This window comes from Primulina huaijiensis, chromosome 14 (genome assembly GCF_012295235.1).
Source record: "Primulina huaijiensis isolate GDHJ02 chromosome 14, ASM1229523v2, whole genome shotgun sequence".
Lineage (NCBI taxonomy): Eukaryota > Viridiplantae > Streptophyta > Magnoliopsida > Lamiales > Gesneriaceae > Primulina > Primulina huaijiensis.
This window is the reverse complement of record NC_133319.1, coordinates 18,425,097-18,447,676: the sequence shown is the minus strand read 5'-3', so window position 1 is coordinate 18,447,676 and position 22,580 is coordinate 18,425,097. Positions and strand designations below refer to the sequence as shown.

The 22,580-nt window shown below is 34.5% G+C and overlaps 2 protein-coding genes across 5 annotated transcripts; both read left to right on the top strand.

Moving 5' to 3' along the window:
• Positions 1 to 320: 320 nt before the first annotated feature.
• LOC140957428 (phosphatidylserine decarboxylase proenzyme 2-like) lies at positions 321 to 15,803 on the top strand. Of its 3 annotated transcripts, none has more exons than XM_073414665.1 (20): positions 321 to 835; positions 2,052 to 2,076; positions 2,635 to 2,694; positions 2,854 to 2,922; positions 4,756 to 4,848; positions 4,933 to 4,983; positions 5,831 to 5,914; positions 6,569 to 6,660; positions 6,877 to 7,032; positions 7,437 to 7,521; positions 7,827 to 7,938; positions 10,948 to 11,048; positions 12,215 to 12,262; positions 13,090 to 13,236; positions 13,409 to 13,504; positions 14,104 to 14,178; positions 14,270 to 14,362; positions 14,793 to 14,879; positions 14,974 to 15,024; positions 15,585 to 15,803. In XM_073414665.1, exons 1-20 carry the CDS (start codon positions 483 to 485, stop codon positions 15,738 to 15,740), a joined length of 2,034 nt encoding a protein of 677 aa, XP_073270766.1. In that variant the 5' UTR covers positions 321 to 482; the 3' UTR covers positions 15,741 to 15,803. The 3 variants fall into 3 exon arrangements, with proteins under 3 accessions (XP_073270766.1, XP_073270768.1, XP_073270767.1); XM_073414667.1 differs by having other exon boundaries at positions 785 to 835; positions 2,052 to 2,107; XM_073414666.1 differs by lacking the exon at positions 321 to 835 and adding an exon at positions 1,844 to 1,859.
• Positions 15,804 to 18,172: 2,369 nt separating this feature from the next.
• Positions 18,173 to 20,620, top strand: LOC140957348 (actin-2-like). Of its 2 annotated transcripts, none has more exons than XM_073414562.1 (5): positions 18,173 to 18,220; positions 19,010 to 19,079; positions 19,175 to 19,568; positions 19,655 to 20,268; positions 20,358 to 20,620. In XM_073414562.1, exons 2-5 carry the CDS (start codon positions 19,020 to 19,022, stop codon positions 20,421 to 20,423), a joined length of 1,134 nt encoding a protein of 377 aa, XP_073270663.1. In that variant the 5' UTR covers positions 18,173 to 18,220; positions 19,010 to 19,019; the 3' UTR covers positions 20,424 to 20,620. The 2 variants fall into 2 exon arrangements, with proteins under 2 accessions (XP_073270663.1, XP_073270662.1); XM_073414561.1 differs by lacking the exon at positions 18,173 to 18,220 and adding an exon at positions 18,230 to 18,365 and having other exon boundaries at positions 20,358 to 20,619.
• Positions 20,621 to 22,580: the final 1,960 nt, after the last annotated feature.

Sequence of the window (22,580 nt, the reverse complement as noted above, 5' to 3'; positions counted from 1 at the left end):
AAAATATTTATAAAAGTCTATAAAACTCTAAAAAAAAAATTAAAGAAAGCCAAATAAATCTGATTATAAATATATGTGATCCAATCAACAAAATGAGTGATGCTACGTGTACATCCATATTTGTACATCAATTTGTATAACACAAAAAATTCAATTTGTCAAAATTTCACTATATATGAAATACTAAATCTCACGATATAACAGTAAAATTTCGCGATATAATGATCGTAAATATCACATTAACGATATATTAATTGTATTTTACCATTATTCCAACAAAATATATCGTTTGAAAAAGTCAACTCTGCCACTGCTTTCTAAAAAATTCGAGGTTGGACCTTTTTTCCCACACTACCGAAGCGAAGAAACTTTCTTTGATCCTTTCTTTTCAACCGTTTTTGATTCCTGAACGATCCAAGTCAACTTTCTTTATCCCTTTGAATACCGTTGCCTTTTCTCTCTGTGTTTGAGCAAGGAAAGAAATGGGGCATAGAAATTCAAAGCACGAATCAACTGATGAATCGACTGATGGGTCTAGTTCAGAACCATCACGTGTCCAGAGGCTCCGGCAGCGCCTCCGCCGGCACCACAGGCACTTACGACGCCACCGTCGTGGCACACACTCCGATTCCCCCGCTGGTAAACTACTCGAAGAGGGAGATTTCGCAGGCATTGCACTCCTCCGCATCATTAGTGTACGACCATCTATTGATTTTTCTTTGACTTTGCTCTTTGTTTTGTTTCTTCTTCACAAATTTTTTAAACGTTTAATGATGTTAATTGCTGNATGTGTTACTCTTGGAGAACAGACCTTCCGGACCGCCATTTCTGATCAGTTGCGTCTTGTTTTAGTTTTATTTGTAGTTGTTACTATTTTGGACACATGTTTTGTATATGTTACACCAAGTTTTGTATGATGAGACTCCAAGTTTTCTTAAGTGGCATATTATCCATGCACAGTAAAAATAGTTGAACAGTACCATAAGTTGCAAAGCATCGGCTTTTAAACTACTTTGTTCGACTTCTATTTCCTGGTATAGAACCTGCATTTGAACAGATGCATTGCTTCTTTTAGTTATACGAACAATTGAAGTTAGGATTATGACTCCAGGGAATCATTTCTAAGGCAGATACGATGTGAAATTCTTGAAAACAGGGGAAACAAGGCTGCAAGAGTGGCCAACTAATAATGACCACCCAAAAGGGTAGGAATTAAACATGCAATTGTAGTGGGATCATCATGCTGTGATGAATGCAGGTGCACATAAAGAAAATGTAACCAATGAACAAAATATATGATACTTCAACCTTTCTGTGGTTTGTATTTCAGTAATTGGTTAGGAAATTAGAAAATTAAAATAGGAAACAATGTATGAATACCATGAAAGTGATATTTCATTCACGCCGTGGACTTTTATCTCGTTGCATAATCTTACTGTGGTACAATAGACAGTTATCTTTTTTTGTGGATGTGTCATAAAGTAAAATTTTAGAGAGCTCAACTGGGTAATTTCACTGAGTCCAGCATTTTTCTTCAGGTTTAATTTTAGTAGCAATTTATACTGCATCAAATTTCCTTCTTTTATGGTCCAAATTTGTGTAATATTCTGTTTCTCTCTCTGAAGAAATATAGAGTCGACGAGGAACGGTTATCCTTATCTAGGTCACTGGGCCATTTAACAAATTTTTAACAGTAACTAAGTTCAGGTGAATGGAACTTTTTGAAATGAGTTGTTTGGAATAAGGTTTTAAGAAATACGTGCTTGTATGTATAAGTAATACTGGGATATCATGCAGCATATGCGACTCAAATAGTCTGTCCTTGGCATTATAATTTATCTTGTTTACCTTCATTTTCAGTAAGTTTTATTATTTTGATTCTGGGATCATGTTTTCATAATTAAGTTGCTGTTTGCAGTTTGCTAATTTTGAATTCCCCTGCTAATTCACCACAGCTATATGCTCGTGTTTTATTAAAAAAGAAAATCTTAATTGTTCCCAGACTTTTCTCTATCTCAGAAATTGATTGTATTTTTTGTTTTTTGGTGCAGCACTGACCGACCCATCTGGAATTCAGTGAGTAGTGCTAACCATATTCTCGTTTGGTGTACGAGTCTGGTTCAATTGCATGACACTTCATTATTTCTTTAAATCAAATTACGTATGTCATACACTTTTGAATTCAAGGAGTGCTTTATTTTTGAAAATTGCAAGACTGTAAAATTTTTGACAAGCACAGTTGTGATACCTGTTGTCAGTGCATTATGTACGCTGCTTTGTACTTGAAGTTGGACCATGATACTGTTATAATTTTAACTGGCCTCTCTATGATATTTGGATCCATTATATTGCTTTTATTTTTATTTGTCCTCATTCTCACCCTTTGTGACTCGAACCTTTGTTTAATTCTTTGGAAACCAAGATATCCATAATATAGTTAATATATGCATGTCTGCTTGGACTGTCACTGTAAACTAATACAGATATTAAACATAATTCTGGTGGCATTGACTTGAACAAGCAATTCATTTTTATGCATAGCCTGTCTAATTAGAGATAATACATAATCTTGAATCCTGCTTTCCTTTCACTTTAATAATTTTATTAGGTAATCAATGACTTACTTATTTTCAGGAGAAGAAGCTTTTACTGGAAAAAAATGGGGCACATTCTGTCAGAATATCAGTATTTGAGGTGTTCCATATTTCACCCTTTCTCTTCTTGGTTTTCATTTCCTGAAATGGATCCAAGATCTATTCTAATAATGTTGTATGGCATGAATAATATTATGATGATTTTACCTTCATATTCTGATGACCAACTTATTATATCCTGTTATTTATTTATATGCAGACTAATAGAATGTCAAAGAGCAATCTTGTTGGTTTTTGTGAGATCGATTTATATGATTTCCTTACTCAGGTGAGACGCATTTATAGAGGTTCTGTGTTATTCTATTTTGTCATGGACATGATGGTGGAATGTAGAAATTCTTGTGCTCCATAAATTTGTTATTATATGTGTTTTTATGAAAACTTCAAGGGAGAAATGAATGGAAACAAACTTTTTTTGATGAACAAGGAATAAGAATCTTATCCTTTAGGCTTCTATGAAACTTTTCAAATTTAAAATTTGGCCATTAGACACCATACCTCATTTTCTATAGGAGGCTATCCAAACAATGCATTTACTGGAAACATGACCATGCCATTTCGTGCTTCTTGGTTACATAATGAGTTTCATGGACAACTGTTTAGTTTTTAGGATAATTTGTAATCAGAATTGTTCCTACCTTTACATGATGTAGCATAAATAATCACATTGCATTACTACTCGTTTTCTGTGAATTCTTGTATGATTTTGAAGTAAGGCTTTTGAAACGATGGAGGACAAAGAGAATGAGCATGAGGTGGTATAAAAGTCATCTTGGTCCCTAACATTAATTTGAAGTCATATACATTGAATCACTAATGTGTTATTCTTCCCTATTTTTGTAGCCAGATTTTGTCCTTGTCATTAATCATTGATGATCACACTCTGCTGTTGAAACATTAATAAAAATATCTTAAAGTTTCAAAATGTAACTTATTTTCATTGATTTGACTTACAGAAGTGGGAATTCTTATCACTTCATTAAATAATATTGCAAGTATTGACCAATAAATTGATGTGAAGCATGCTTCAAACGTGAAAGATAATTATTTACGGGTTGAAATAGCATATCTTTATTTTCTTATGAAGATATGATGTTTCTTTATAAGAACCGGTACCACTATGCTTGCGTTGCGTGTTCGTACGATTGGTCTTTTGTGGGTTATATCTTTGGAATTTAGTTAATGTTTATTTTTTATATAAAAATATGAACAAATATATTGAAAATATTTTTGATTATTTTGTTATAGTTGTAATTATTTTTTGAATAATGTTTTTTCAAGAAAAACAATGATGCAACTATGTTAAATGATTTTGTAATTTGTATTGATAATGCATGATTTTTTTTTAATTTTGAAAAGTGAAACGAGATGTGTAGTTATCAGCAAAATTATATATGTACTAAAATTGTTTTTTATGGTATTTTTTTTAAATAAAAAGATTACTCTCTTTAAATTTACTGAGGCATTTTTGTAAAATTCAATTGGTGTCGACTTTGGGGCTCAAGTTTTATATATAGTATAGATAATCTATATCTTCCTATATTTGTCTTGTTGCGCTATTCGAGAGTTGGTTCGAAAAGCTATAATCCGGCTCAGTTCCTTTGTTCCTCGATGACAAATCTTTTATTTCATATGACATTAATATGAATTTTTAGCATTTATTTGTTATGATCAACAGAAATCTGTTAGTGTTTTTATGAATTGTCTGTACAACACAACTATCTACGATCTTTGTGTTTTTTAGAAAATATCTTGTAATTTAACACCTGAAATTTCAAAATGCTCTGTTGACTATTGTATTGAAAAATAATTGGAAAAGAACAGAGATGGCGAGCAAAATTCAAATATGCCATTTATGGCTGAAAATTTCTTTGAATTCAATGAGCATTATCCTGTAGGATTGTTTGTTTTTAATGTCACAAAATGAATTTCTATAAAAAAAACCTCTTTGCAACTATTTTGATTAACTATGTTTTATATCTATAATGTTCAAGGTGATTATGTCTGAATAATCAGTCTAAGAAAAAAAAGTTTCAACTATGTTACTACCATTTGTGTGATTGTTGTTCTTTGATGCCTTATTTTTCCCTTAATCTTGCAGGATGCAGATTCTGACGTAGAGGTATTTGACTTATTACATATATCTTCTCCTGCAGAAGTTGTTGGCAAGATAACTTTATCATGTTTCATCGAGGTGCAAATTTATATTTTATCTTTTGTTTCTGCAGAATACATAACATCGGAAAAAGTATTTTACCCATTATTTTAACGTTTGTAGGATCCATTGGAAACAGAAAAGTCTTTTGCAAGGCGCATTTTGTCCATTGTGGTATGTGTTTATTTTGTATTTATTATATTGATGTATATTTATCTTTCCTCACTAGATCCCAGAAATATGTTGGAATTGTTGGTAATGTTATATTCTTATGTTAATTTTCATTTCTTGTTTTGTTGTTATAGCTTCGACCCATTTATTTAAAAAATAAATGTCATGTGATTTACTCATTTGCTATCCATGGGGTTCCGAGCTTTTGGATGTATAATCTTACAAAATCTAGTCCAAGGACAATGTTGACAGAACTTTTAAGCATTTCTCAGGTAGTGGACAGGTTGAGTTTTGATGGCAAATTAAATATTTGTGGACAACTGAAAAATGAAAATATAAATGTTTTGCGAGTAGAAGGGTTCTTGATGTGGGGATAGATGAGTTACAATCTTCAATGAGACTAGATTCATATTTCAGACGGCAAAGGCAAAGGTAAAATTTAAAACACCCTTGACTCAGTGGTGACAAATGGGATTACAATATCTCCGAGAAAACTTTACAAGTACCTTGATAAAGCTTTTGTTTTGGATTAGAAATTCGTGGTTCTAGTTGATTTTAGAGGAAAACAGTTTTTTCCTTTTTACAAAGTAAAAGTGTCTATGTTTAATCTACAGCTTGTGCTAAGAAATTGAAAATGATAATTTTTTAAGATTCTTTTGTGTTCCAAGTTATGCAATAAAGATTAAATGATTAATGATTTAAAATGCCTCTTCTTTTCTGTTTTCCTGCTTGTTTTCTCTTGAAGTAATTTATCCTTTCACTGAATTTATGGGGTTTGAGCTGGGTGAACTCTAGCTACAATACGCTTTGTAAATTCAGTTGCATCTTTCAATTTATTTTCCTCGTACAGGATTATAATGAAGATGGACATCTTTCATATCCAGAATTCTCCGATTTAATGGATGCATTTGGTAATCTATTGGCTGCTAATAAGGTTTGCATCTGAAATCCAAGCATGTGCTTTATTTCTGTTGGCTCTTATACTACTATCATAGTTGATTGTGTGTATTGTGGCAATTCTAGATTTAGATGTACATTGCTGATATATCGTAAGTTTTTTTTCCTCTTATCGGAAGGGTTTGGTCTTGCTTTCATCCTGTGAACACTATTTTTAAAAGCAACGGAGAATCTTAAAATCTTGGAGTATGTTCCCTAAGCTGAAAAAGGAGCATCTTTTCTTGTGCTTCATTCCAAATGATATATTGATCTATAAATGCGCTTAATGTTGAAGACACCTCAAGTTAAACATCACTGCTTCCTTGCCAATGTAGATAATGCAGTTAACACCATGCCATTCCTTTGAGCAATCTCCAATTTTCAATCCAGAACAGAAATGTACGTGTACGAAGACTTCAAATCAAGAAATAATTTCTCTTTTGCATTCCTCTTCCCTTCTAATGTTTTAAATTAAGTTTATCCCATAGGCCCATACTATTTAACTTGAAGATGTTTAATTATTTTATGTATTTGGAAAATACGTGATTGCTACCTCAAATTGACTCGAGTCATGAACTGATGCAAAAACTGAATGTACTTTTTAATTGTTCTTCTGAAATTTTTTCTTATCAGTGATTGCCTTGTTTTTTAGAAAAAGGACGTCTTTAAAGCCGCTGATGAGAATGGGGATGGTGTTGTTAGCGTGGATGAGTTGGCTATGCTTTTAGCTGTTGAGCAAGAAAAGTGGGCCCTAAAACTTTGTTACTTGGCTTTAGTTTTGAACTGTTCCTTTTTATTTATTCTTAAGTAAACCACAATTTTTCCCAAGCATTTTATTTTTGTTTACGACTCCCAATTCTGTTACAGTTTGGTGATGGTTCTTAGTAATTTGGCACTTTCTGATTGTTAAAAGATTTCCAAGCATTCTCTTACTTTTGTGTTTTCCTTTTTTGAGTGCAGGGATCCACTTCTTACTTGCTGTCCCGTCTGTGGTGAAACTCTTCCAGTCTCCGATAGGTTGAATTCCATGATTCATTTGACCCTATGTTTTGATGAAGGGACTGGAAACCAGGTTATGACTGGAGGATTCTTGACTGATAAGCAGGCTTCTAATGGGTGAGAGCTTGTCTATCTTGAATTTTTGCATGTAAAACCTTGTAGCACCAAAATAAGATAGGAAGGTTAAAATTTTTTTTTTTAAAAGAAGGAGAACTGGAGAAGGGAGAACACCACTGTAAAGAAAAAGAAATGCAAAGGATGTGACTATGTGAGGATACCCGATTCTACTATGTTTCACCCTGTTTTGTCTAACCTTCAGAATTATGATAGATGTGCTCAGTATTCTTTTTATTTTATTGAACTCAAATAAATATGAGATAAGGGTTTCTAAAGTCGAGTTTAGCCGGTGGAATCCTGTGACAAAAGGAGTTTCCGTTCGCCTGAACTTCTGTTTTGGATTCTCACGAGGGAGAATTTTGCATATCATGTGCTATTAGTTTTGTTTTCATTTGGTTCTGCAGTTGGATGTTCAAACTAAGCGAATGGGCTCATTTTTCATCATATGAAGTTGGATTGAGGTCTGGATCTGGTGCTTCACACATTCTGGTAATTTTTTCCGCTCATCTTTTTACTAATTCATATCTGTTGCTTCAGAAGGAAACCCTATGGATGTATGGAGTTCCTTCTAAGCCTTACTAACTTTTGATTTTTAGAATTGCATTTGACCTTCTTGCCATAGTTTTACTTTTTTTTAAGTTCTTTAACTCTCAGGTATGTTACCCGATTTTCTAAAACTGCGAGCGTTTTTTTATATCAGAGTTTGAACTAGCAATACATTCTGCAATTTTTATTCGATCTAAGCAATAGAAACATTCTAAATAATCTCCCTGGGAGGTTCATTTTGTTATCAGGTGTTTGATCGCAAAACAAGGAGGCTAGTGGAAGAAATTATAGATTCCAAGATTATTTTATCAATGAGAACCATTTATCAATCTAAAGTAGGGTTTGGCCTCATGGATACAGGTTTGTCTTTAACTTATCGACTATAATTAGCTATTGAGTAAGAACATTTTGCTAGGTTGTTGAAAACATTTGATTGTTTATCCATCTTCCATGCATCATCATTTTTTGGCTCCTTTTACACCTTGATGATTGGATAATGTTAAGATTAAGACTTGAACCTAAATCAACCCGAAAAGCTAGCTTAAGGGGGAGAATTGTCCAAGTCCATATATGCAACTCCCAGGTATTTTATCCAACCGACGTGAGACAACTAACACCCACTCCCCGTCACGTCCAAAAATGAACATCTGGAGCGTGAAGTTTATAAGATAGCGTGTGACCCAGCTACGAGCAGTCCAACACATAATGGTGGAACCTGAGCTCTGATACCATGCAGTAAACGTAAGATATGACTGAGAAGAGAAAAATGTTATTTCTTAATTATAAAGTCATTCAAAGCGTACCTTTAAATAGTTGCTAACGAAGATATCAGTTATACCCAACTTGCTAACTTGCTTTTCAAGGAGTTGTCCAGACAAGCCCTTATTTAAGACACCTGCAATTTGCAATGTTGTTGGAACAAACGGAATGCATATTGTTCCTTCCTCAAGCTTCTCCTTTGTAAAGTGCTGTTTGTCAGTTTCAATGTGCTTTGTTCGCTCATGTTAAACTGGATTATGAGCAAGACTTATGACTGCCTTATTATCATAGTACAACCTCATAGGAGCACTTATCGGTCTCTTCTATTCATCCATAACTCTCTTAAGCCAAAGAACTTCACATACACCTTTAGTGATTGATCTAAATTCAGCTTTTCCACTGCTTCTAGCCACTACATTTGTTTTTTACTTTTCCATGTCACTCACTAGATTACCCCATACAAGATCTTCAATCAGCAATTGAGCCTGCGGATCATTGTATAAAAATTTGTGAACACACATCCAGCTTCAGTCTTGTCTTTCAAAATAAACGTCCAAGTCATTCTAGTACGATCATCATCAAATATCAAGAACCAGCATTTACCAGACAAGCTTGCTACTCTAGATGGACCCCAGACATCACTGTGAATCAATGTAAAAGTGCAGAATCTTTGTAAATTTGAGGAGGAAATACTGTTTAGCCAATTCACACGAATCACACTGGAAAAACGTACAACTTTTATTCATAAATAGTTTAGGAAACAACTGTTTTAAATAATGAAAATTTGGGTGCTCTAAACGAAAATGCCATAACATAATCTCACTGTCACTAGAATTAGAAATAGAGTTGAAACAAGTCTTCTGATCTTGTTTTGCAAAGATGGATGTAACATCGAGAAGGTAAAGTCCACTGTCATGCCTAGCATTGCCAATCATCTTCCTTGAGACTAAATCCTGAAACTCACAATGAGAAGACAGAAAGATGGCACGACAGTTCAGATCACAAGTTGATTGGCTGATAGATAGTAGGTTATAGGACAAGATAGGAACATGCAAGACATTAACAAGGGTTAGGAAAGGGGAAATAACAATGGTTCCCTTCGCAGCGACAGATGAGAAAGAATCATCAGCAATTTTGACCTTCTTATTACCAGCGCACCCCCGATAGGAAGAAAAAAATTGCGATGTCCTGTCATATGATCCGTTGCTCCTGAATCTAAAATCCAATAATTGTTAGAATTGACATATGCAACAGTTGCTATAGAATGATACATGTTTGGGCCTAAGAGCAAGAAGGATTAAATTTCCTAAATGGGATTGGAGTAATTTGGACAAGTGCTCTAGTTGATGCTTCATGATAACGGATGAATCTGAGGATGATAATTACATTTCAGATTCAGCACTACCTGATTGAAAAGCATGACTGCCATTACCACTTCTATTGTTGTTGCCCGGCCTTTTTTGAAATCTGTTGGTCTCCCATGAATCTCCCAGAATGTTTCCATGGTATGCATGGCTTATTACATTTCTCACACCAAGGTTTCTGCCTTCCTCCATCACGATAATCACCAGTAGGTTTCTTTCCTTTACTAACTACTGCTGATCCCTCAGTTTCCACTTTACGTTCATCAACTCGCTGTAACATAACACGTCGTCGAGTTTCTCAGCAAAAATCTGACGAAGACTTGGAAGAGGCTTGCGCTCAAGGAGTCTGCCTCGAACTTCATCTAATTCTTGTTGAATCCAGCCAAGAAGAAGAACACACGACCACGCTCAAGATTTTTCCTGTAGGGGGAACAATAGTTCTTGCTTTCCCGTTCATCAGTTTCAAACAAATCCAATTCTTGCCAAATAGTCTACAATTCATTGTAATAGGACGTCACGTCTCGATTTTCTTGTTTTTGTCGCCACATTTGAGTATTCAGATCATATAACTGAGAATAGTTTTCCAAATCAGAGTACGTTTCTTGAACCGCCACCCAAACATCACATGCAGTAGGTAAGAACATGAAGGGTTTACCTGTTGCGGGTTCCTTGAAATTAAAATAGCAGTGAACATGGAGTTTTCCGATAGCCATTGTTTGTATTTTGGATACGTAGAATCTAGTAGTTTCACCTCGCCGTTCAAGTGTCCCAATTTGCCCTTGCCATCAATCACCAACCGTACAGATTTTACCCATTCAAGATAGTTTTTTCCATTTAATTTTTGTATGGTTATTGAATGGAATTTTTAGAAAGTGCGATGTGTGGTGGGGCTTGAGAAACGCTGGTCGGAGGGACAGTGCCGCTACTGTCGCTGTATTCGGAAGAGATAGACCTTGCGCCGACCATGGCCGCTTTAAAGTTCATGACTGATCCTCGGTCTCTGATACTATGTTAAGGTTGAGACTTGTACCTAATTCAACCCCAAAAGTTAGCTTAAGGGTGGATAATTGTCCAAGTCCATATAAACAACTCCCAGAGATTTTATCCGACCAAAGTGGGACAACCAACAGATAACCAGCATGTGGTGCTTTAAACAAATGATTTTTTTTGTTTATCGAGGGGCTTAATTCAATTCATTTATTCAGCTTACTTATCCTTGATTTGCGGAATTCCAATTCTAATGCAGGGGTGAAAGAGCTATTGCTCAGCCTCTCAGAAAAGCAAGGAAGGAAAATGGATGCTGTTGAATCTGCCAAGGATATTCCGAAATTTCTTGATTTGTTTCAGGCATGATAAAATACCATGCTAGTTCTGGTATATGGTTATGTTTAAATTTGAATTGATTTTGTCCTTGGAATTTGACATCTAATCAGGCTGCATTAAACTTTGCAAGTGATCTAAACGTCAAATTGATTGGTTTAATTTATTCCAAAACATGTTCAGATTTTGCTTGCTTCATCACTTTGCTTTTTATACAAATTTAACAAAAGGTTGATTCTATCTTCTTGTTTTATCATTTGCACAATTTTTATTTTACCTAGGCATTCCCTGTTTTCCCTTCATATTCCTTTCATTAGCACGCAAGACTCTTTTTTATTAGCTCTGGGTGAGAAGAGATGGATAACTTGAATTGTTGATGCATTCTGGTGTGAAAAGTAGTTTACAAAACAATCCACTTTAGTTACATTTACTGTATGTTTTCAAATTCTTTTTAATTCAGACACTTGTCCTTATCATCAGAAAATTAACTACTACAGTTTAAACATTTTTAAAGATTCTCAAATTGATTAAACAATTATCGCGCTTGGTGATTATGGTTTTCGGAATTTATGCGTTTGCAAATTTATCCTGATCAAAAGATTTTGAGTTATCTTGATCGTGGTGTGTGCTAGATGGATGATTAGGTGAGTTTTTTTTTTATAATCCGAAATCATATTTGCTAGCATGATGACCTTCAATCTTGCTATTTTAATTTGATCCAGGTATGCTAATCATTGTCTAGAAAAACCTAATGCTGAAATTATAAACAATAATTCCGTTTTTAATTATCTTTCGTTTTGCTAGTAAAGTGTTCGGCTAATCAAGAAAACTCTTGTTAGTTGAATTTGGAGTATGCGTTTATTAATGTGATATATTTTCGAAGGAGTGGATAGTTATAAAACCAGTACAATGCTGATTGTGCAAGAATTTCTTTATGTAGTGTAGCCTCTGTTTAAAACTTGACAACTCGTCAAAGCATGTAAATGTCTAGTGAAACATCAAATTGTTGTGACTTACAGCTGCACTCTTCGATGCGAATTTGCAGATTGTGCAAGAATTTCTTTATGTAATTTGACTCTTATTTTAAGATACTAATTTGGAATCATGACTTCTGAATATCAATTTGAACTTCGTATGGGCATTTTTTTCGAAGACTACCTATTTCTTGATTGGATTTATCGATCATTTTTCAGGATCAAATAAATTTATCTGAAATCAAATACCCTTTGGAGCACTTTAAGGTGGGTTCAAGAATTTGAGACAATATATACTCTTAAATTTCAGAATTGTATTGTAAGCTTTAATCTTGCCGCCATTTCTTAAATCTTTGGAATATTTCGTAAACTTGTGTTTGACATGTTGCTCATACTTTTTCCCATTGTGTTCTTTTGTGTGTAATTGTGTATGTTCTATTGATCGATATCCTGTCGACCAATGCGGCAGTATCACATGGTGTTTTGTTATCTATAAAATTTAAGAAGTTGCTTGTAACTGTAGATTCCATTTGTATAGCCTTTATTATTTCCCTTAATTTCTTCATGTGTAACAGTTTTCTCTATTGATATCACTTGGCCTTTTTCACCTTCTTATGCAAAATTGGAAGATGCATTATGAAGCTGGTATCTGATAGTATGAGTACAATTGGGAAGCTAGACCCTTGACACCAACTGATTGGGGTGATTAAAATTAAAGAACAAAAGTGGTTTTACTAAGAGAAATGCTCGATGTTTGATATTATAAGTACTGAAGTTAGTATGCCTGATTAAATGCTTATGGAAGTACCAAGCTGAGAAATTTTGATGAACAGTACACCTGTTATCAAGTTATTTGTTCAATATGTTGTAACAAACCATACTGTTGACCATTCTCTTTGTTTTCTCCTGCTTGCTCAAAGATTGACAACAATCAATGTGCTTTCTGTCTGCCATTATAAATTGGTTCCTTTTATTGTGTGCTTGTATAGTTGAAAACTTTCTTCAACTATACTTTCTATGCCAGTTCTTTAGTTGCTTTAGTTGTATATTGTTCCTGAGTTTTATTAAGGGGATTTTATTTTTTGTGTATGCAGACATTCAATGAATTTTTTATAAGAGAGTTAAAACCAAGCTCAAGACCAATCACCAGCTTGGATTGTGACAGTGTTGCTGTATGTGCAGCTGATAGCAGGCTTACAGCTTTCAGAACTGCCACTGATTCTATGAGATTTTGGATTAAGGTATATGCCTTTATTCAGCTGGTGTTAATTTGTTATTGTCTGGTCAATCCACCAATTTGTCCTCTTGGAAGGATTCGTAAGGGGAGCCATGTACAGTATCTTACTTGTCAGAATATCTAGACATACTTTTCTGCTTTATGGTATCATATTTTCCAGAATCTTGTCGTTTTAGGGCAGAAAATTTTCTGTCAGAGGTCTTTTGGGAACAGAAGTGTGCTCTGATGCATTCATTGACGGAAGTCTAGTGATATTTAGATTGGCACCACAGGTACTTATCTGTTTTAACACTGTAGTTTAGCATGCCCGTGGTTTTTGAAAATTCTTCGGTTTTCTTGGTGAATTTGTATATGTTCTGTCACAACATATGCTTACTAAATTCATCTTGGCTATATTTTGATGGAAAGTTTAGATGATTTGAAATCATTAATTGAAATCCCATCAACTTTTTGGAAAATTTCAAATCTGTGGATTTGAAATCCTTTGGGTGCTATTTTTATTTATATTTTTAAAATTTGAAATACATAATTGTTAGAGAAATTTGAATAGATTCGTTCTAACCCATATTACTGAGATCAAATACTTCCATCCATACCTAGTCTTAGGTTGTGTAAGGACTGATGGATCTAATTTTAATGGATATAAAGTCAGTCATCTAAATCAATCATGTATATTTGGCTGTAGGAAAAAAAGCTCATCTTTCAAACTCTAAAGCATTTTAGGTTATATTAGGGTTCATTTGAAATTCCTTTAAAAAGTTTTTATTTGAAATGTACTGATCCTTCCATTCTGAATTCCTCAAATCCAAATCCATTAGTCCAATAAGAACCTTAAGTTTTACCTGAATTCTGAATCTTTAAACTATTGCAGGACTATCATCGATTCCACTTTCCTGTTTCTGGAAGGATTGAGAAATTTGTTGACATACCAGGATCCCTATACACTGTAAGATAAAACTTTAAGATAAATTTTTTCTTTTATCTGTTTCGAGTTTATCATTGATTTGTCCTCATTTCAGTTGTCTTTTATCTTCAAGGTTAACCCAATTGCCGTGAATAGCAAGTATTGCAATGTTTTCACAGAAAATAAGCGAGTTGTATCTCTTATATCAACACAGGATTTTGGAAAGGTTTGTGTTTCACACATCTCTTAATGTTTTCTGCTGAAGGCTGATGTTAATATATATTGTTGCAGAAGGCTGACGTTAGTATTTGTTGTTCCACAATTAGATTTACCGTGTTCTTATTTTTCTTGAAATGTTTTATGCTTACCTGATTTATTGGATTCTACATGTTATTTTATACGCTAATGCAAAAAGATTTTCCTCTTACCTGCAAATAATCACTTATATCTTAATTTCTATCTGTCAAACAGAAGAAGTCCTGGAACCTGAATGCCTGAAGTTGAAATGACTATAGGATTTATTATAGTTCATATTTCATTGATCCAGTGAATGAAATTCGTCATGATTTATGACCTCTGAGATTTTAATTCATTATAGAAGTCAGAAGACGAGCCAATTATATTCAGCGTATGTGAGGAATTTTGTTCGAGTGCAGGTCGCATTTGTTGCTATTGGAGCAACAATGGTTGGTAGCATCACTTTTTCGAAAAAAGAGGGTGACTATGTGAAGAAGGGAGAGGAGGTTCGTGATAATCAACTTAGCTTCATAAGTTGTTTTCATATATAGTTATATTTTCTAATTTTATAGTTGGGTTTTTCTCAAACGGTACTTGCAGTTTGGATATTTTTCATTTGGCGGAAGTACAGTGATTTGCGTCTTTGAAAAGGTTATCATCCTGACTTTTTCCAGTAGTAATAACTTTTTCTTTCCCTTTTTGTGTCTTCGAGATATACATATCGGTGTTCTTATGGAAAGTATGGTTGTTTTTGACATTTGTTCCCGCCTTTTTATTCTGCTCTTGAATAAATTTTCGGGGATCTCTAATGCTCGATCATCTAATGATTATTTACCCCGTTCCACATAATGAAATGGAGTTCACTTGTGTCATTTGAGGTTTCTGGCATGCTCATGGCCTGCTTCTGTCTGTTAGATCAACAAGAGCGACCCAATTCTTATTTGATGAAGAACAATTTCCAGTCTGGTTTAAGCATATGATTTCATTCTTTTTAAGAATCTTCTTTTGGTCGCAAAATTAAGCCGTCCTTTTCTTCGAACCAGTGTTTTTATGACAGAATGTGTGATGAACAGAACTATATACGTTGAAGAATTGTGATGGAAATTCCTCAAAAAACCTAAGATACTATATTTTCCTGCAATAGAATTGTTTTGGTAACATTGTTTCCCATATTTTTCGACTTAAATCCAGATATATGTGAATCTTTGCAGGACACGATCAAGATAGACGATGACCTCTTGGAGAACAGTGAAAGATCACTCGAGACATTAGTTTCTGTGGGAATGAAATTGGGCGTCTCCATTGAGAGAGGTGCTCGTATAGACACCGAGTTTCCAAACGTGGAGTCGTGTGTTATAGGGGAATGAGTCTTTCGGGAAACCTTACGGCCTCAAATATCTGAGTAACTGATCATGTATGTTCATAAATTTGTATTAGAGAATGCATCTATATATATATAGTTTTGATATGCTAGACAGCCATCGTGTTCACCAATAAAATGTCACTCATCGGATGTGATAAAACATTTCCAAATTATGCATCCAATAGATGTGCAGGGACGAAGGTGAACAACGTATCAAAATTATATATATATAATTTGCTGTCAGTAGACGATTAAAAGATTTAAAAATAATTCATTAAAAACATATCCTTCACACACTATCATAAAATAAAATGTTTCACGTTAAGGAAATGGTGTGCTACAATTTAAAAAGATTTCATGTGATGGTGGAGTTTTTGGGCGTTGATGGTATAATTAATTTCCACAAATGCTATATGAATAAAATGCATGAATATCAAAGCGAAAGCCCTCAAACAACACAAGAAACTAATGCTAGCTCAACAGTGTCTGAGACCAGACCGTAAACCGAAGTACCCGACGATAAAGACGGGAAAAGTTGCAGAGATGCACACTTTTCATGGTTTGTTGCCATGTCAAGTACTCGGTTCATGATGGGGCCAGTTGCGGTGGATGCAACAGCCATGATCCGTGCTGCAGAAAGGTTCGGCCATCAAGAGCCAATGAATCGGGTGGTGCAGGAGATTCACGCGCCGGTGTGGAAGTGCGTGTGACGTCTATAGTAGCCATGCACGACTAAGATTTATCACCGAAAGTCCATATTGTTCCGATCTACAACATTTTGTTTAACGTGGAAACAGATCAATACTAAATTTTAAAAACTAGAATGACTATCAGCTTTGTTTTGGTCATTTGAAAACAGTATCTACAATCATTTCAAATGCTCATAACGTAAAGTAATTGTCAATGTTGAAGGCAATGGGAAACCAGTCTCTGATCCATTCCTAGATGCAGGCACATAAGTTTGAGACTTCATTAAGATGCAAAGTTTGATTGGAGTAGTAAAATAAAGTTTAAGGAGGGTTGGAAATTAAACTTGATTGGCTCCCATTTCAATTGGGTAAAAAAATTGGGGTTGATAAGTCCAAAAACTAAGTCCATAATCTTAAAGTAGTTGATCATATTCTAGAGTATTATAAGTAAATATCATCTAGATACTAATTATTTGGATTGTGTTGGAATATTCTAGAGGATTCTAGATATTAGCCACAAGTTAAATATGTGTTGGGATGCATGATCTTAACCAGGAGGTGGAATTAGTTCTAAGGATAACTATCCATAGATTGATATCCACAAATACTGAAAATGTGACATGTTATTCTCATCCACAAAACCACATTTCTTCTGATGCAAGTTGCAGTTTTTTGAAGGGTTGTATCGCATAGAAACATGTTTTTCGGAGGTGTGTATAGATTAGGGACGCAGGTATCTATCCAGAAGCGACTACACCGCGTCTACGAGGGCCTTCTAATAACAGGATTGGCGCAGCTGATACACAGGAGAAGAGGACCATGTAGCCAGGGAAGAGGCTAGAGCTGCCATGGAGAGTGCATGCATGGGGACTTTAGAGTGCACAGATCTTCGAGTCTAAATGTTATTTTTTTGTTATGATTACTGTATTGAATTTCTTGACAGGGTTTCCTATTAACTATTTTAATTATTTAGGATATAATTTAGAAATAGAACAATATTTAAAACACAAGATCGAATAAAATATATATATTATTCAATCAAATAATTTAGTTATATACAATTTATTTTACTTTACTCATTTCTCGCCTATTTTGTTTATTATTATTATATTCAATATTTGTATATTTTTAGTTTATTCAGGTTATTTATGTAAATATATAGTACTTATTATTACATCAACATATATACATGTGTAGAACAAGATTGAGTAAATATACAAGTTCAATATATTAAACTCAAATACTATATTATTTCCAATTCATAGACAATTTAAAACTCATAGTCAACCCTATATATAAAATAAGTCTAATGAATAAAATTTTTAAAAATCCATAATTATATAAACACATTAATTCTGAAACTAAGCTGAGCATATGTAAAGGATATTTATAATAACTTAAGTCATAACATATATTAGAATAATGTTAAAAATACAACAAATAAATCGTCTCAGTTATATCATGAGATTTTGATGTTATCCCTTGAGATTTGGTATCGAAGTTTTCATGATATTTTGATAAAAATTGAATTTTTGGTGTTGTAATAATTATTTTACAAATGTTGAGATTTTATATTGAATTTTTTATGAGATTTTGATAAAATTGAATTTTTGTATTGTATAATTATTTTACAAATCTCGTTGTATAAGTAGCCTGTAGCCTGACTCGATATATTACAAGAGGATCCACTCACTAGCTCCCCTACGGCTATGTTAGAGATGTGTCAAGCTCTCTCTGGGGCGTAGAATAAGCTGCGAATTCAAAATTATTTTTGGAAAAAGTTAACCCAGGCATGGTAAGGGGGAAGCATTTATGGCAAATGAATGAATATACCTTCCCACTGATTTCAGTTTCCTGATTTCTCCATCATTTATTTATCCCACAAAATTCGAAATTACAAAGGCTTTCCTCCTCCGATCCAAAAAGCAAGAAACATTCTGGTACTGCCTGTGCATGTCTTGTTTTTCTTTTGTTGGAAGGAATTCCACTTGTTTTTTTGTAAAAATTGTCAACATGTTCCACTGGTCTGAAAAAGAATAAAATATATATTTATTATTTTAATATTGCATGATAGTTTTATGATGTAAATCCATGTTATGTTCTGCTGTTTTCGATTATATTGCAATTAAATCGCTAGATATTAATTAGTTTTGCTAGGAAATTTTTTTTTTCGGCGTTGTTGAGTAATTTTTGTGTAAGAATTTTGAGGGATGATTATTCACTTGGGACACTTTCTGTGATTTATTAAATTCTACGGTGTTTTGTAATAACTTTTTTGGATTTATTAATAATACAACCATCTTCAATTATAACATAGTATAGATTATAATTATTATATGTTTTATTGATTTTAAATAATAAAGTGCTTATTAATTAGATTACATGTATATGTATTTGGTGGGATATGGTATAATTGATTTTCTTGATTTCTCTTTGGTTTATTATTCGAATCCTGCTATTTTCATTGAATTAGAAATATTGTTGGCTGACATTGATATGCTTGTTCTGGTGAATTGAATTTTATTTGTCTCGAGCTCTTAATCTTAACACTACCATATCTCTTTCGCAATCTTTCGTTTTCGAGGTTGTAAAAAATGGCTGATGTTGAGGATATCCAACCAGTCGTATGCGACAATGGGACTGGAATGGTTAAGGTTGGTAATTCAGGTTTCAGACACTACATTTTGGTCCTACATGACCGAAAGATGATGATTCCGAATTGTGTTTTTGATGATTATTTGTGATGCAGGCAGGATTTGCTGGTGATGATGCTCCGAGGACCGTGTTTCCTAGTATAGTCGGGGTGCCTAAATACACAGGAGTGATGGTTGGAATGGGACAGAAGGATGCTTATATTGGTGATGAAGCTCAGTCGAAAAGAGGTATGCTTTTCATCAAATATCCGATCGAGCATGGCATCGTGAGCAACTGGGACGATATGGAGAAGATTTGGCACCACACCTTCTACAACGAGCTTCGTATTGCGCCGGAAGACCATCCGGTACTGCTCACTGAAGCCCCTTTGAACCCGAAGGCGAACCGTGAGAAGATGACTCAAATCATGTTTGAAAACTTTAGTGTCCCTGCTATGTATGTAAACATCCAGGCTGTACTGTCTCTCTATGCTAGTGGTCGTACCACAGGTTTGTGTTCCGTTATGTTTTCTGAAGAAATATGCGAAAAAGTCGAAAATGGTTCTTTGATTGATGCTTTCTTTGATTGTATGAAGGGATTGTTATGGATTCTGGTGATGGGGTCAGCCACACGGTGCCAATATATGAGGGTTACGCCCTTCCTCACGCAATTCTTCGTCTTGATCTCGCTGGACGCGACCTGACGGAGCATTTTGCGACGATCCTCAGAGAAAGAGGTTACAATTTCACCACTGCTGCTGAGCGAGAAATCGTTCGTGACATGAAAGAGAAGCTCGGTTACGTTGCCCTCGACTATGAGCAAGAAGTTGAGAATGCCAAGAACAGCTCTGCTCTGGAGAAAAGCTATGAGTTGCCAGACGGGCAAGTCATCACAATTGGTGCAGAGAGGTTCCGGTGCCCTGAAGTCTTGTTCCAGCCATCGCTTATCGGAATGGAAGCTCCCGGAATCCACAAAACGACCTATGACTCGATCATGAAGAGCGACATTGACATCAGAAAGGATCTTTATGGAAACATCGTGCTGAGCGGTGGATCGACCATGTTCCCTGGCATCGCTGATCGTATGAGCAAGGAAATCAATGCACTTGCTCCTGCTGGTATGAAGATAAAGGTGGTGGCTCCTCTGGAAAGGAAATACAGCGTGTGGATCGGGGGATCGATCCTGGCTTCTCTTAGCACATTCCAACAGGTAAATTGTGCATGAATCCCTTTTCGCCGAATCCCCTTCGGGTCGATTCAAGACTTTGTTTTTATAGCTTTCCTGAAACATGTATGCAGATGTGGATAACCAAGGCTGAGTACGAAGAATCCGGTGCTGCTATCGTACATCGGAAGTGTTTCTGAGTGGAAATAGAGAATAATGGTGCACTCTACCAAATCTTCTACATGGTAGAAGAGACCTTTTAACTCAATGTTTCAGTTTTCCCAACATGTATGGTATTTTCAGACAACAACGTTGGGACATTTGTCTCAGCACGGTTGTTAACAGTTTGCGTAAATAATGGACTCGCAATGCTTGAAACCATATCGTTGCAAATCTTGATAGATATGATAAAAGAATCCCAATAAAAAAATATTATGTGCATCTCTTCTGCTGAAATAAGACACGCTGTCCGGATCTTTGATTCAATCTACAAGCCACGGACAATCTGTTTGTTGATTGAATCGTATTTCGGTTGCCGATATTACTTAGAAGTCAAAAACTTGTGTGATACGGTCTAATGAATCGTATTTTGTGAGATGAATATCTTATTTGGGTCATTCATGAAAAATATTATTTTTTATGCTAAGAGTATTACTTTTTATTGTGAATATCGGTAGGGTTGACCTGTCTCTTATATAAAGATTCGTGAGACCGTCTCACAAAAAAACCTATTCTTACTAGAATAATCATGTATGAAGAAAAATGTAATCGTCACTATCTTTTCTCCTAAAATGAAGTTAGTCACACAAAATAATAACTTTAGCACAAAAAAAAAAATACAAAAAAATGGGTGTACTTATCGAAACAAGCTATTTAGTAGGACAATTATTAACCTCGCCTGCCTCTCCACTTTGTCAAAAGCCGATTAACCAAAAGTCATAATCCTCGTGATTGACGATAATAGCAACTTGCTCCCTTGGTCTAATGGCACTGCTTACCTTTCGGGTTTAAAAAAATATCCTATTGGATGAATTAAAATATTTTATAATATAATTTTTTAAAATGTGAAAGGAGAGTGAAATTATTTTTATGGCAAAGAAATAGTTAATATTTGTAAAAAAAAAAAAATATTGATACTCACGAGAAATTTAGGGTCCAATTTCAGCAAGTGTCACTAGTCCAGACGCATATTTCAAAATTGCATTGAGCCTGAAATCACGAATAAGACCATTAGAAGGGGGTCGGGAGGGTGTCCCGGCGTAGCCTCTCCGACGCTCAAGTCAGAGACTGAGGATATGAGAGGAGAGGAGAGCAGCTAAGAGTGCTGCTGAAAACAGTATCGTGAATATCTGAGTTAGACACTCGAACATGGTATTTATGAGAGAATATATGGGCCAGTGTTAGGCCTTCCACCTTGGTTGGAGATGGGCCAAGGGTCTCAAATGTGGTTTCGGCCTAATGTTCATGTGGTATCACCATAATTTATATATATGTGTGTATGTGTATTGTTAAATTTGTATATCCATGTGAAAATATAAATAAGGTTGTTAATAAATTTTATATATAAGACTCGAGTATAAATAATACAAAGTGGAGTGCAAATATCATTAATTTACAAATAAATATTTTAAAAATCCTATAATACTTAACGGTGCAGTCGCGTTAGATGGTTAAATGAGTAAATTTGCTTCCTCACTCCAAACAATAAAAAATGAATTTGATAATATTGAAAAAAAATATGTACAAATTTCATTACTAAAATTCCCTAAATCGTCTCATCTCATCTTGTAGTACTCTTCCGTATTACAAAATCTGGAGCTTGGTCTCTGTCTTTGGGTTATTCAACTTATTCTGTTCGTTTTCTTGTCCTTTTTTAGCAATAATTATCCAATGTTTTGAAAACATTTTAGAATAACACGATATATTGAGTAATTCTTGAATGACTCCATAATGGTAATCGAGTGTTTATCGTCCGTTAATATTCCAAATATATTTTTCATATTATCTTACAAATCAACAACAAGAAGATATTCTAAATTCTATAAATATCATAACTTACAAAACCATTTTCAAATTCCAAAGCAGTTTTCAACATCACGTAAGTAGAATTCCACCTAGTAACAACATCTAAAAACAAGGACTTCTTGTTATCTTTTCAATTTCACAACAATCTTTGAATCTTTTAATCCTTACAGGAGATTGTCTAATATATATTATAGCTTGTCTAACTTGTCTCACAAAATCTCCAACTTCTTTCAAGCCATCTTGAACAATGAGATTGATTATTTGAGCCACACACTTCACATGAAGGTGTTTACCATTCATCAAATTACTTCCACATTTACTGACTTGGTTTG

Bases quoted from the DNA above. Each gene is read 5' to 3' on its own strand.
- LOC140957348 (XM_073414562.1), top strand. From the start codon at position 19,020: ATGGCTGATGTTGAGGATATCCAACCAGTCGTATGCGACAATGGGACT. The intron at 19,080-19,174 runs GTTGGTAATTCA...TTTGTGATGCAG, and splicing joins ATGGGACTGGAATGGTTAAG to GCAGGATTTGCTGGTGATGA. The intron at 20,269-20,357 runs GTAAATTGTGCA...ACATGTATGCAG, and splicing joins CTCTTAGCACATTCCAACAG to ATGTGGATAACCAAGGCTGA.